At 41.1% G+C, this 14,562-nt stretch overlaps 2 protein-coding genes across 4 annotated transcripts in view; one reads left to right on the forward strand and one right to left on the reverse strand.

Moving 5' to 3' along the window:
* Positions 1-3,581, forward strand: part of SH3BP5 (SH3 domain binding protein 5) — a 77,571-nt gene extending 73,990 nt beyond the window's left edge. The window contains exons 8-9 of the mRNA XM_047098959.1: positions 1,352-1,612; positions 2,104-3,581. Coding sequence (XP_046954915.1) covers positions 1,352-1,612; positions 2,104-2,306 — 464 coding nt within the window. The 3' untranslated portion in view covers positions 2,307-3,581. The remainder of the gene's footprint in view (positions 1-1,351; positions 1,613-2,103) is intronic.
* A 2,175-nt stretch (positions 3,582-5,756) lies between these two features.
* CAPN7 (calpain 7) overlaps positions 5,757-14,562 on the reverse strand; it is a 42,274-nt gene continuing 33,468 nt past the window's right edge. For 2 of the 3 annotated variants that reach the window (XM_047099432.1, XM_047099430.1), the window contains 3 exons: positions 9,232-9,362; positions 6,966-7,058; positions 5,757-6,873 (listed from right to left, as the gene is read on the reverse strand). In XM_047099432.1, the coding sequence (XP_046955388.1) occupies positions 6,729-6,873; positions 6,966-7,058; positions 9,232-9,362 (369 nt within the window). In that variant the 3' untranslated portion in view covers positions 5,757-6,728. Of the gene's footprint in view, positions 6,874-6,965; positions 7,059-9,231; positions 9,363-14,562 lie in introns of those variants that run through there. The other variant, XM_047099431.1, reaches the window with a different exon arrangement.

A 14,562-nucleotide genomic window follows, 5' to 3' on the forward strand; every position in this document is an offset into this window, starting at 1 on the left:
AAGCTTTAATTTTGAAGTAAACCCAATAGCTTATTTTTGCTTTTATTTTCCTTGCCTCAGGAGACCTATCTAGAAAAATGTTGCTATGGCCAATGTCAGACATTAGTGCCTGTGGTCTCTTCTAGTATTTTTATGGTTTCAGATCTCACGTGTAGGTCTTGAATCCATTTTGTGTTTATTTTTGTGTATGGTGTAAGAAAATGGTCCAGTTTTCCCTGTGTGAATTAAGAAAACCTTTCCAGATTGTCTTTGAACACTGTCTGTCTTTCCTTGTCTGTGGAATCATTCCTCTTGGTGCTCTCCAGAGTTTTCCTTCCTCAGGAATTTTTAAATTCAGTTAACAAGTGTTTAAATGCCAGGCCCAAAGGAAGGTAAAGGAAACTAAAATTTGAGGGTCAGTGATGTGAGGTACTCTAATACTCATCCTTTCATATGGAGAGGAAGATGAAGCTCAGAGAGGTTAAGTAACCTGACCAAGACTACACAGCAAGTAGCGGAGGCAGGATCTGAATTCAGGTAGGACCCTGTTTTCTGTCCTCAGCGTTACAGTACTTCTCGTTTATGGTAGTCCTCTAGGGGACGCTACCGAGGCTGTTTTTAAAGATGAGGGAGGAGGGAAGACGAGTAGAACACGAAAGCTCTAATAAGCAGGCTCGTGTGCAGGCTGAGGGGAAAACAGTTAAAGGTTGAAGTGGCTTTCAAACCACAAGAATGACCTGTCCTCTGGGCCTTGGTTATTCTGATCCACAAAACGAGTGAGGCGCCAGCCACAGAGCATTCATTGTAAAGGAATTTTATCCTTTTGCACCAAATGGTGACCCAGCTAGTTAGGCCCCGAGTGTGTCTTTTATGCACGTTACCTAGAAGATCACAAAACCCCAACAGACACTCCACACGGGACTGTTGCTTCTAGCAGCTCCTGCTTCTACCGTGTGGAAGATGAAAGCTGCTAAGTCTGACTGGCTTTGTTCAGTACGCATCACACGGCGCCAGCTGCCTTCCTGCGTCCGTGTGGCTCTGTGCGGGGGCCCGGGGTAGAGAAAAGCCCCTGATCTGTGGCTGAATTCATCTTCCACCTTTAGGTCGTGTCTTCAGGTAGCAGACGCTGACTTCTAGGGCAGGAGCTAGAAAGTTGTTGCAAGGACACGGAGTATCCATGGGATCCAGCCACTTCCCTTCAAGTTGTTTTATAGTCTGCTCACGCAGGTTCGGGCGGGTGCACGCAGCGGCAAGGATTGTGCAGGCCCCTTGCCATGTGGCGCTGCTGGCCAGCAGGGGCCACTTCTGGAGGTGTTGAGGGAACCGGGCGGCTGTCGGGCAGAGCCCTGACCGGTGTTCTCTCTCATCCTAGTGGCCTCCGAGGCCTTTGAAGACGACAGCTGCAGCAACTTTGTGTCTGAAGACGACTCGGAAACCCAGTCTGTGTCCAGCTTCAGTTCAGGACCGGCGAGCCCGTCTGAGATGCCCGACCAATTCCCTGCGGTTGTAAGGCCTGGCAGCCTGGATCTGCCCAGCCCCGTGTCTCTGTCAGAGTTCGGGATGATGTTCCCGGTGCTGGGCCCTCGCAGCGAATGCAGCGGGGCCTCCTCCCCGGAATGTGAGGTAGAACGAGGTGAGTTACTGCGCTCTCGCCGGTAGTGCCCGTGCCAGACGACTCACTGCCTGGGCGGCCAGACCCCTGCACCGTTCTAGACCTCTGCCGGCTCTCAGGACCCCCGGCGCTGTGGTACGGGGCCCTGTGAATGTGCTGTTACGCTGTCGGTATCGATCCCTGAGACGCCAGCTGCCGTCCTGGGGGCTCCCGGCTCCGCTCCTGAGCTCTTCTTCAGAGTGCACGTTGGGTTCTGGGTGTGTCATCGTAGCCGTCCCCTTGACGAACGCAGGCCAGAGAGGTTTGCTTTCCAGCTGTTAGATGAATGTGACAGATCATCTCTAAAGCTAAGGAATATATAAGATGCCTTGAGCAGTAATCCCACGATGGAGAACACTCTGTGACGGGCACGGCTGGGCAGCGCTGGGAGATCCCAGAGGGCGGAGTTGGCTTGGGCCCAGGTGACTCTTAGAACTGTCAGTACTCACTCAATAATCTTTGCGTTTCTGTAGGAGACAGGGCAGAAGGGGCAGAGAATAAAACAAGCGACAAAGCCAACAACAATCGAGGTCTCGGCAACAGCAGTGGCAAGAGCCAAAGCAGCAGCGCCCGCGAGGGCCAGGCCCTGGAGAACAGGATGAAGCAGCTCTCCCTCCAGTGCTCAAAGGGAAGAGACGGGATTATTGCTGACATAAAAACGGTGCAGATTGGCTGACCCATCCGAAGCCCGGGCCCAAGGGCATATCCGTATTTATACATGGAGCTGTATGGAGAACATTGTGCCAATTATCATTTAATACATGCCAAATCTTAAGCGTTTACTCTACACTGCACTAATGAAGTTGTGACCGTGAGGGCTGAAGAGTTTTCTTCTGGGAAAGAGCTCTTGGGCTGGTTTGTTTTTCAGAGCAGAGGCGTTGTTGCGGTGGACTGTGACCAGGGTCACAGCCTTTGTGGAATATTACCTGTGACCGTGTTGTGGAAGCAATAACTAGTTCCTGTGAAAGAACCAGAGCCAGGAAAGGGACTGGGAAGCTGAGCCAACCTGGGGTCAACAGCTTGCTCCTCTTTCCTTTCTCTTACCCTCAATTTGGGAGAATGGGAGATGTTCTCTCCTTTACATCCCAGGGGATCTAAATGAAAAAACACAAGAACAAAACTCACATCTTCAGAAAACACCTTTTTGACCCAGCAAAGGCTTAAAAAAAAAAAAAAAATCCAAGAACACGGCATCTTTTCACCACCTCTGGTATTCAGAAGGGGCTTTTAAAAAAGCATATAAGCTGGGATACCCATTAGAACCATTTTCTATAAAGGTTACCACGAACTGCACTTTTTGGGGTGGGAAAGGTGAATGCCAACGTGGGGATGGGAGGGACGGAGAGTAGCAGGGACATACCATAGAAGGTGATTTGTGGCTGTGGGAGAGAAGAGTCTGTAGCATAAACCTTATCCTGCCAGCCAAGGGACTTGATTCTTAAGAGAAGTGCATGTGAAGAATGGTTGCCATTGTTATATCTAGATTGACAAGGTGTCAATTTCTCTGTAGGTTGTGACTTTAAACATAAATTATTTAAGGGTTATGCTGCATTAGTATTTCTTAGAGGGAATCGTTCCTTAAAGATAGGAAAGGGAGTAGGCATGTGTTGGCACAGGCTGTTAAATAGAAGCAATGAAGTCTGTTATGCTAATAGTAGTAAGTGTTAAGATTGCTTTTCTTTGATGTTTTCACGGTTACACGTATTTAGAGCACTGTATTTTATTTGTCCTTTTTTGTTAAGAAAAGTTAGCATTTCTAAAAGGAAAAAAAAAGCAAACCCATTTCAAGTTGTCTGTGAATTCTGACACAGCTTGTCTATTTTAGTCATTTGTAAATCTCTTCATACTATAGTGTTTTCTCCTTTTTTAATGACTGATCCAGTATCCTAATTCCAAGGTTATTTTGTACTTGTCTTAATTCCTTGAGTGTAATAAAAATGGCTTCAGAAAATGTTTACCTTTCTGTGTCTTCAAAGAATAAACCCCGATGTTGCCTAAATCTTCCATTCTAAGCAGCCTGCTTCAAGGAGGGGCATGGAACGCAGTGACCATCGGTCCTCATTTCCAGTTAAGGTCCTGGGTCCTAATAACTGAAGTCCCGATTACCAAGGTTTGAGTTAGAATTCTACTTTGGCTGCTACTAAAGCTGAGCGGTAAGGAGACATGGCATCGGGGAAGAGTAGACAAGGTGATGGTGTTGGAGGAATGCGTCTCAGTCGGCTGCGTTTGAGTCTCCTGGGAAGCTTAAAAACTCCCTGGTCTTAACCCTAGAGACCAGTATTATTAATTTGGGGTATACTTGGGTACTGAGCTTTTAAAAGCTCCCCCAGGTGATTGTCATGTGCCTCTAGTTGAGGATCTGTTTTCTGTGTTGGTCCAGCCACACCTGGTCTGCTATGTCTGTAGCACCATGCGTGGAGCTCTATTATAGAATTCAATAGTGTATTGCTCATGTGTAGGCCTCTAATAGAATTTTGAAGGCAGGGATTCGGTCTTATTTCATTTTCCACCCTGTACAATATACAGTAAAATCTTGGATTGCAGTAACTTGTTCTGTGAATGTTCTGCAAGACGAGCAAAGATTTCTAATTTTAAGTTGATACACGAGCCAGGTCTTGCAATAGTAGTATGCGATGCTGAATGTCACATGATCACAACTTAGCCAGCAGTGGTTCGTTCTCTCTGTGGGATTGTGGGTGATCGTCTCCCATGCTCAGGCTCAGGCCATAGTGTTCAGCAGAAATCAATGATTTTTCAGAATGTTGGGAGGTGCCTATAACTGGCCCTAGTGTAGTTTTTGTCACTTCAAAGCACCTACGGACAGTCCTTTGCTTTTCCATACAAGAGTAAACTTAGGAATGCTTTGCTTCATTCTAGGTCAGGCTGCCTGCGGATGTAGAACCTTTCCTTATTGCCAGTAACATTAAATACAGTATATGACAAGTTTATTAATACTGTAGTCCATATCCGTGCGAGCATATACAATGGCCCGAATGCGGAAAAAGGTTGAAAAGTAAAGCAGTAAGGCGGAGGAGATCATTACGGCGGAAGTTAAGAAGTCATCGAGAAGTAGGAGCAAGGTATGCAAGTGGCCGAAATTGCAAGATTTTATAAGAAGTCTACGTCTGCGTCTCGTCTGCTAAGAGGAATCCCTCACTTCAAATGAAATTAGGGAGATGTGTAAAATGTGGAAAACAGTGCAAAATTTTGTAGAAAAGCACCACTCGAATAAGGCTGTAGCAGTGTGAGCGATGAATCTGTTTAACGACAACACAGTGTCACATTTCCACGATATCCTCAAAAGGAGACAAAAGCAAATGTCATTGGATAGGTTGTTAAAGTCACACAAAAAGAAAAAGTTTCCATTGAGCCGATAGCCGTGATTCCATTATAGGGAAAGTCGTCCTACACAATCACCCTCCTCTCTCGTCTCCGTCACACTAGCCACGAAGGTTTTCAAAGGTAAGTGCAGATTTTTTTCTTTATATTTTGTATTATATTACAGTGTTACAATCATTTTTATACGAATTTATTTGGGTTGTGGAATGAATCAACTGAGTTTCCATTATTTCTTATGGAGAAATTCACTTTGATGTACAAGTGCTTTGGATTACAAGCATGTTTCTGGGATGAATTATGCTTGCAAACGAAGGTTTTACTGTATTGAATACAAAAGGTTCCAGTCATGTGTTTAAAATACACTTCACGCTACAAATTTTTCTTTTTAAAGGGCTACAGAAAATTAATCCATCTAAAATTGAAAGCACAAAATAGTTACCAAAGTAGAAATCACTGTTCTGAATATGAAACAGATTTGTTGAAGTATAAATTTTCATTTAGATGGAACGTACTGGGGCGCCTGGGTGGCGCAGTCGGTTAAGCGTCCGACTTCAGCCAGGTCACGATCTCGCGGTCCGGGAGTTCGAGCCCCGCGTCAGGCTCTGGGCTGATGGCTCAGAGCCTGGAGCCTGTTTCGGATTCTGTGTCTCCCTCTCTCTCTGCCCCTCCCCCGTTCATGCTCTCTCTCTCTGTCCCAAAAATAAATAAACGTTGAAAAAAAAAAAAATTTTAGATGGAACGTACTAGATGAAGTCCTTTAATAATTTCTCTAGGTTAAACTATGCAGTTTCCATAAGTATAAAGATTTTATTTCAATTAAAGGAAGTAGAAATACAAAATAAGTTTGTGATAATTATAAAGCAGAGACAATGAAAAATTCCACCTTATTTTCAGATGTTTAAAACCTTGAGCATCATTCTGCTCTGATGGATTTTTATGTAAACTGGGAATTTATACACGGCAGTAGTTGCTCTAAATGCAACCACAGTTACCATATATTAAATTTTCTAAATGCAACCACAGTTACCATATATTAAATTTTCCACTGTGTTTTCTTCAGTGTCACCATAAGAGCAGTTTTTAAGATTATTACCTTCAGTCAGCCTGATAAAAAATAAGCATTCCAATAATGAATTTATCTCAGTTCTCTTCACATGAATTAATGGGAGACAGGTACCTAAGTTCAACAATCTTCATTGTTAACTAAGTTAAAATATTTCTTAAAGCTTTATTCTTTCATAACATCTGGGCCACAAACACTGAAAGTCATAGTACAGAATTAAAATCTGTTATGGCGACATGATTCATTTGGTAATTCGTTGCCCAAGATGTAGAGTCACAACACAAGCAAGTTTAACTTACGACATGCTTTGCCAAAAGACAAATATAAGTATTTCGGGATCTATGTCAGCCTACTGTTCCACCATGTGAGGGGATATGTCCTGTTGCTATCTGGTCACAGCTCTTTCAGCAAAGGCATCTCACAGTGTGGAGTCTAACCTTTAATCATCAGCACGTGCTTTTATAAGATGTGGCCCCTCAATGCAAACCAACTCCTTGTACACACAAAACTGTGGAACTAGGACTTCTAAGTGATTTAGGGTAATTCTGACTACATACATTTCTAAACACTGTGACCCAAGCACCAGATCCCACTGTGACATTTTTAGAGATTTAATTCTGTTCTGAGGGTTTCTGTCTTCATTCGAAGAGTTTGATGTTCGGTAAGTATAAAATCCAGTAAATGCTGAAATCTGCATCATTGAAGTTGTGTTGTCTTGATGGGGATAACACTATTGAAGTCCAAGAAAAAAGGTCCTTCTTGTTTAGGCAAAAAAGTACTAGGAATGATATTGTAGATCCCGGCAGGTATATTTTCTAATTCCAGGTAGCAAAACCCACACCTGTATGCAAGGAAAATGAGAACAAAGTTTACAGAAGATGAAGCCACAGAAAGTAAAGTACAAATTAGATGCAATCAAAATGCCAACATTACCTATAGTCACCACTAGATTTCCTCTGAAAGCCATGGGGACCAGGGTCTCCCACCATGGAAACTGTTACAACCTCAAATCCAACACTATATTGCCTGCCAACAACAACAACAAAAACCAATTACTGTTATTAAGTAGTATCAAACACATACCTAAAAATAAAGTACAGATATACTATTAAATCAAGCATCTGCTTTCTAAAGCTTTAGGAGCAGGCAACACTCTGAAATGCATACTATTTTTACTCTTAATTATACAAAATACCATTTATATTTTTAAATGGAAGGTATGGAGATTAATATTAAACTTACTTTAGAAGAAACTATTTTTACCACAGGCTCTCAAGAGAATACTGTGGAATTTCAGTGGTAAAATACGGTCTTTGTATGCAGAAAAAGTGGAAGGAGAGGGAAAGCCCTGAAATAAAACCTAAATTTACAAAAGTAATAAGCATATAGTAAACATGACATTCTAAATCAGTAAAGACAGGATTAACATGGTGATGGAGTGACAAATTTAGGGAAAAAAAAAAAACCCTGTCAAATTGTATTCACACCAAATATACATTCTATGTGGATGTTAACAGTAAACCATAAAAGAACGAGAAAAATGTAAAAATTTGATATTGGGGTGAGATTTCCTGCCCATAGCAAAATAAACCAGAAAAGACAGGTCTGATTACTTTAAAATGGAAATTTTTCTCTATGCAAAAAAAAAAACAAAACAAAACACAATCTGGGAAAAATATTTGCAAATATGTGCTACGGATCCTTATTCATGCTTACAATTCAGAAAAACATGACAATTCCAAGAGAAAAATGGGCAAAAGACATGAATAGGCAAAGGAAAAAATACACATTGTCAAACGCTTTTACTCTATTGACGAATACAAAAGGGCAACTAAATACATTATTTCACCTATCAAACTGTAGAAAAATAGCTTAACCACATCTAAAGGATTGAGTTTTTGAAGTAGTTTGTAAAAAAGGCAAAAATTGTTTTATTTAGAAATATGTACTATTCTTATTCTGTGTGCTTTAAACCTTTTTAAGTTGAAAAAAACAGGGGTGCCTGGGTGGCTCAGTCAGTTAAGCGTCCGACTTCAGCTCAGGTCACCATCTCGTGGTCTGTGAGTTCGAGCCCTGTGTCAGGCTCTGGGCTGATGGCTCAGAGCCTGGAGCCTGCTTCCAATTCTGTGTCTCCCTCTCTCTCTGCCCCTCCCCCGTTCATGCTCTGTCTCTGTCTCAAAAATAAACATTAAAAGAAAAAACAGAACACAACGTACACAGAATAACCTAAATAACCTATAAATGAATACACATACGGGTTGCCACTACCTAAATCAATACAACCCTCTCTGCACCACAGAAGTCCCTGTACGCTCCTTTCCTTACAAATCCCGTCCCCATAAAGCAAACATTTAACACTTCCTTGCTTTTTTAAAAAAAAAGCTTGGTTGACATATCAATTTCAGGAATACAACATAGTGATTCGACAGTTCTCTGTGTCATGCTCACCAGGGTAATTGTAGTCACCACATAACAATGTTATTGACCGTATTCTCTATGTTGTACTTTTCATCCTTCTGACTTATAACTGGAAGTTTGTGCCTCTGAATCCCCTTCACCTATCTCACCCAATCTCCTCCTTTCTTGCTTTTATACAGTTTGATAACCTAAGTGTGCATCTTTAGATAATAGTTTAGTTTTGCCTGACTTCACAGAAGTGGAATCACACAGCTGACGTTCTGTTATGTGTGGCTTCTGCTCAGCATTGTTTTTAAGACTTCTCTATCTTATTCTGGGTAGTTGTAATTTATTTTCATTGTCATGCAGGACTCTAGGACTATTCTATAATCTTCAATGCCATGATGAACACTTGGATTGTTACAAATGGCTGGCTCTTATAATGGTTTATTAGCCATTTGGGACTCTTCCTCTTACGTCATGCCTATTTGAATTTTTATTTTTTTTTAAACTCGATTTTTTTTTTCTTTTTTACTAATGTAGCATATTTATAAATCTTTGTCCTGTAGTCATTAACATAGATTTGATGTGAGAAAGCTGTCTAATGACCTTTTTGGCACACGGATACTCAATTATTTCAGCACATTTACTCAACAGACCATCCTTCCCCCACTCCTCTGCAATGCCATCTTTTTCATTAATCAAGTGCATGTATATGCATGTCTGTTTCAAAACCCTACTGTGTTCCACTAAACTCATTTTTAAGAAGATATTAATTTAAGAAGGTTACTTAATCACAAACCTTGGTCCTCTTAGCTCAATCAGTAATGGCCCAGTCTTTTCTATATGGAACTGGTAGATGGGGTTATTTTTGTGAGTTTCCTGGAAATTTCCACATCCTCCAGCACTCTGACCACTCCACTTTCCATTAATCTAATAAAACAAAGTTTCTGTATTAATAAAACTTCTCATTCTCCAATTCTACTTTAAAGACTTTAGAAAGGGAATGAGGTCACCAAGATGGCAACAAAGGTTCCTCCTCCTTTGCTTCCACTCATAAGGACAACAAACAGCTATTCAAGAGTAGGACACCACTGAGAGAATCCTAAACATGGGGGTGAGACTGAAGGACCCCTGTGCACCACAGAGACCAGGACAAACTGCCTTAGAAGGCGAAGAGAAATAATACTTGTGGGCCCCATTGTCTCTAGGCCAGCACTGCACCATGTGGACAGGTCTCCCCTGAGTCCGATTACTCCAGTGGCCAACCAGCATCCCCCAGCATTATGGATTACTCTGCAGAAGCCCTTACTCTGACCTTCCACCATGAGGACTGCAGGGCAATCTGCGGCAGTGGAGTGGGGGGAGCTTGCAACAACCAGCGCATGGACCTTGGCAGACTGAATTCATACCTGAGGTGTCCAAGTAGCAATCGGCTCATGCAGAACCAAGTCCAGGGTACTCTCTGACCAGGGAACTTGGCGGGGTGCAGATCTGCCTGATCTGGACACTCGAACGAGTTTTGCCAGCCCTAGAGCCTGGTTTGCCCATACCCACCCAAGGAGCTGAATCACAGCTCCAACTGCTGTAGAGTGCCTTCCAGCCCAATCTGATCAGAAGGGCTGGTGACAACTACTGGATGCTGTGCGCTCTAGTGGCGCTTTAGCCAAGTGGTGGGCAGAACTGATAGTTTTCAGAGCAAAGCCTGTGGCCTTGTTTGGTTATGGAACGTGGTATATAGGTGGGCTTGTGTTAAGATGACAAAAAGCTGCATCTCCTGCTCAGCCCACCAGGCGAGGAATTTGTAGCCCCGTTCATCACGGAATACAACCTTCAGGCTGTCTAAGGAATCTAACCAGAGCACATGGGAAGCCGCCAAACCCAACACCCCTGCTCACAGTGGCACTCGAGCAAAGCACAGCTTGTGGCTTGCCCTGTCTGCAGAGCAACACTGGTGGCCTCTCCGGACTAGGAAATTCAGTGCACATTCTGGCCTGATTTGGGTTCCCGCACGATGAACTGCACAATGCCTGGGTCCTGTCCTGTTGCCCAGCCAAAGCAGGGAAACTAATTCACTGCTATTACGATCTACTACTGACTATAGTAGTCCCAAGTAGTACGTAAGCCTGACCAGAGAATGTAAGCAGCTGTGCAGCCAGATCCACAGCCTCATTTGGGTAGGGACCAAGCCAGCAGTCCTACCCAACTGTTCTCAGCTAGTGGCACAACCGCCATCCCTGTCCTCAGAGTTCTAACAGCTGCCTTGCCCAAAAACAGACAATCACAGCAGGCCCCAATCTGCCCAAGGCCAATACCAACAGACACACCCAGAAACCCAAACTAAACTAACTGGTGGAAAACTGTTCTTGCCCAAACAAAGCTGTAAAGTCTGCTAGAGGAGCCTGATTACTCAAATGCGAAGATTCACAAACATAAGAAACCAAGGATCACAAAAATGCAGGTAAATATGACATCACTAAAAAAATTAATGCTCCAATAACCCTAAGAAAATGGAGATCTATGAACTGTCAAAGAATGGAGAATAATCTTTAAGGATGTTTAATGAACTATAAGAAAACAAAATTAAGAAAACAACGAATGAACAAAACAAGTTTGATAAGGAAATAGCAATCATCCAAAGAAAAAAAACAACACCCAAACAAATCCTAGAGTTGAAATATACAATAACTGAAGAAATCAGTAGAGAGTTTGAAAGGTAGACTCAATAGTGCTAAAGAAACAATCAACGATCTGGAGCACAGGACATCGAAAACTACCCAGAGGAATATAACAAAAAAAGAATGAAAAAGAGTGAAGAAAGCCTATAGGAATTATAGGACACAATGAAAAGAAACAATATTTGCATTACATAAATTCTAGAAAGAGAAGAGAGAGAAAGGCAGAGAAAGTATATTTAGAGCAAACCTTTCCCAAACCCTGGGGAGAAAGAGGAATATCCAGGTCCATGAGGCCCAAGGATTCGACAGCTGAACCCAAACTGGGCTACACCAAACACATTATTAATTAAACTGTCAAAAGTCAAAGACAGTTTTAAGAGCAGCAAACGAAGAGAGAGATTACATACAAGGACCTCCTATAAGATTATTAGCATATTTCTCAACAGATACTTTTTCAGGCTAGGACAGAACAGGATGACATATTTCAAATACTAAAAGAAGGTAGCAATCAACCAAGAATTCTATACCTGGTGAAGCTATCCTTTAGAAATGGAGGGATAAAAGGGTTTCCTAAACAAAAGCTGAGGGACTTCATTACCCCTAGATCTGCCTTATAAGAAATGCTAAAGGGAGTTCATTAAGTGGAAGTAAAAGAATGCTAATTAATATCATAAAAACATAAAAAGATAGTGTAAATCTCACTGGTAATAGTAAATATATAGTCATAGTTAGAGTCTGGAATATGGTAATAGTTGATGCATAATTCACTTAGCACTGCAGTTTAAAAGTTAAAAAACCCTGAATGTAGTAAAAAGAATAACTACAATAATCTGTTATTAGTTATGCAATATTAAAAACATGTAAACTGTAACAGCAATAACCTAAAATGTGAAGAGGAAGAGAAGTAAAAGTATAAAACATGAATTCCACTGAAGTCATTAAGTTATTATCAGTTTAAAATAAAGTATTATAAGTTTAAGATACTTTATGTATGCCTCATGGTAATAGTAAGGAAAAATCCTGTAGTAATTACACAAAAGAACCCAATAAAGTCAGAGCATACTTATTTTATACCAAAAGACTTCAAAACACACACAAAAAGACAACAGGATAAGAAACAGAATGGATCTATAAAACAACCAGAAAACAACAAAATGGCAATAGTAAGTCCTTACCTATCATTAATGTAAACATAAGCATTAAATTTCCAATTAAAAGACACAGAATGGGGCACCTGGGTAGCTCAGTCAGTCAAGCACCTGACTCTTGATTTTGGCTAGGGTTGTGATCTGTTAGTGGGATCAAGCCCCACATCAGGCTCTGCACTGACAGCAAAGAACCTGCTTGGGATTCCCTCTCTGCTGCTACTGAACTCATGCACTTTCCCTCTCTCTCAAAATAATATAAACAGCAACAAAAAAGAAGCAAGGAAGATCCCAAATAACCTTACTCTATGCCTTAAGGAACTAGAAAAAGAACAAGCTGAGCCCAAAGTTAGCAGAAGGAAATACTAAAGATCAGAGCAGAAATAAATGAAATAGAAAACAGGAAAAAAAAAAAAAAAAGATGAACAGAGTTGGTTCCTTGAGAAGATAAAACTAACAAACCCTTAGACTAAGCAAGAAAAAGGACCCAAGTCAATAAAATTATAAATGAAAAAGGCTACACTGCAACTGATAACATAGAAATTCAAAGGCTCAGAACAGGACACCTATATGCTAACAAACTAGACAACCTAAAAGAAATGGAAAATCTGAATAGACCAACTACCAGTAAGGAGACAATCTGTAATCTGAAGATTAAAAAAACCCAGGACTAGATGACTTCACGGGTGAATTTTACCAAACATGTAAAAAAGAATTAACATCAATGCTTCTCAAGCTCTTCCAAAAAAATCAAAGAGCGCTCCCAAACTCATTTTACAGGGCCAGCATTATCGGGATACCAACAACAGAAAAGGACACTACTGGAAAAGAAATCTACAGGCCTGGGGCGCCTGGGTGGCTCAGTCAGTTGAACGTCTGACTTGGGCTCAGGTCATGATCTCATGGCTCAGGAGTTCAAGCCCCATGTGGGGCTCTGTGTTGATGGCTCAGAGCCTGAAGCCTGCTTTGGATTCTGTGTGTTTGTGTGTGTGTGTGTCTGTCTCTCTCTCTGCCCGTCCCCTGCTCATGTGCTATCTCTCTCTTTCTCTCTCTCAAAAATAAATAAAAACATTTATAAAAAAAAAAAGAAATCTATAGGCCAATATATCCCTGATGAATACAGATATAAACATTTTCTTTTTTTTTTTTTATTAATTTTGAAGGAGAACAAATAGGGGAGGCACAGAGAGAGAGGGAGAAAAAGAGAATCCAAAGCAGGCCCCATGCTGCCAGCACGGAGCCTGAGATGGGGCTCAAACTCATGAACCAGTGAGATCATGACCTGAGCCGAGATTGAGAGTTGGATGCTCCACTGAGACATCCAGGCGCCCCCAGATATAAATGTTTTCAACAAAATATTTAGCAAATCGAATTCCACTGCACATTAAAACGATCATTCACCACAATTACGTGGGATTTATTCCCAGGGATGCAAGGATGGTTCAGCATATGCTAATCAGTCAATGTGATACATCATAAAAGACAGAACAAAAGAAAACAATCTTCTAATCATCTCAACAGATGCAGAAAAAGCATTTGAGAAAATTCAGTATCTGTTCATGATATAAACTCTTCTAAGAAATGAGCCATAGATGGAACATATCTCAACATAATAAAGGCCATATATGACAAGCTCACAATTAACATCATACTCTATGGTGAAAAACTGAAAACTTCTCCTCTAAGATCAGGAGAACAAGACAAGGATGTTCACTCTCACCACTGCTATTCAATATAATTCTGGAAGTCCTAGCTAGAGCAATCAAGCAAGAAAAAGAAAATGTATTAGAATTGGAGGGAAGAAGTAAAATTGTCTCTCTTTGCACGTCACATTTTATATATAGAAAACCCTAAAGACTCAACCAAAAAGCTGTTAGATTTAATCAACAAATTCAGTAAAGCTGCGGGATACAAAATTAACATACAGAATATCAGTAATATTTCTGTTAACAAATTTTCTGAAAAAGAAACTGATCCCATTTACAGTAACATCAAAAACAATAAGATCCTTAGGAATAAATTTAAGGAGGTGAAAGATCTCTAATCTGAAAACTACTATATTCTAATAAAAGAAATTGAAGATGACACAATAAATGGAAAGGTATTCTATGTTCATGAACTGAAAGAATATTGTTAAAATGTCAACACCACCAAAAGCCATCGATAAATTCAATGCAATCCCTATCAGGACTCTAATGACAAGTAAAAAAAAAACACTCCTAAAGTTTACATGAAACCACAAAAGACCCTGAATTGCCAAAGAAACCCCAGAAAGAAAAAGCAGGAGATATCAAACTTTCTGATTTCAAG

This window comes from Lynx rufus, unplaced genomic scaffold, assembly GCF_022079265.1.
Source record: "Lynx rufus isolate CCGP_SWC_20201006 ecotype Redwood Valley unplaced genomic scaffold, mLynRuf1.p SCAF_5, whole genome shotgun sequence".
NCBI classification, from domain to species: domain Eukaryota; kingdom Metazoa; phylum Chordata; class Mammalia; order Carnivora; family Felidae; genus Lynx; species Lynx rufus.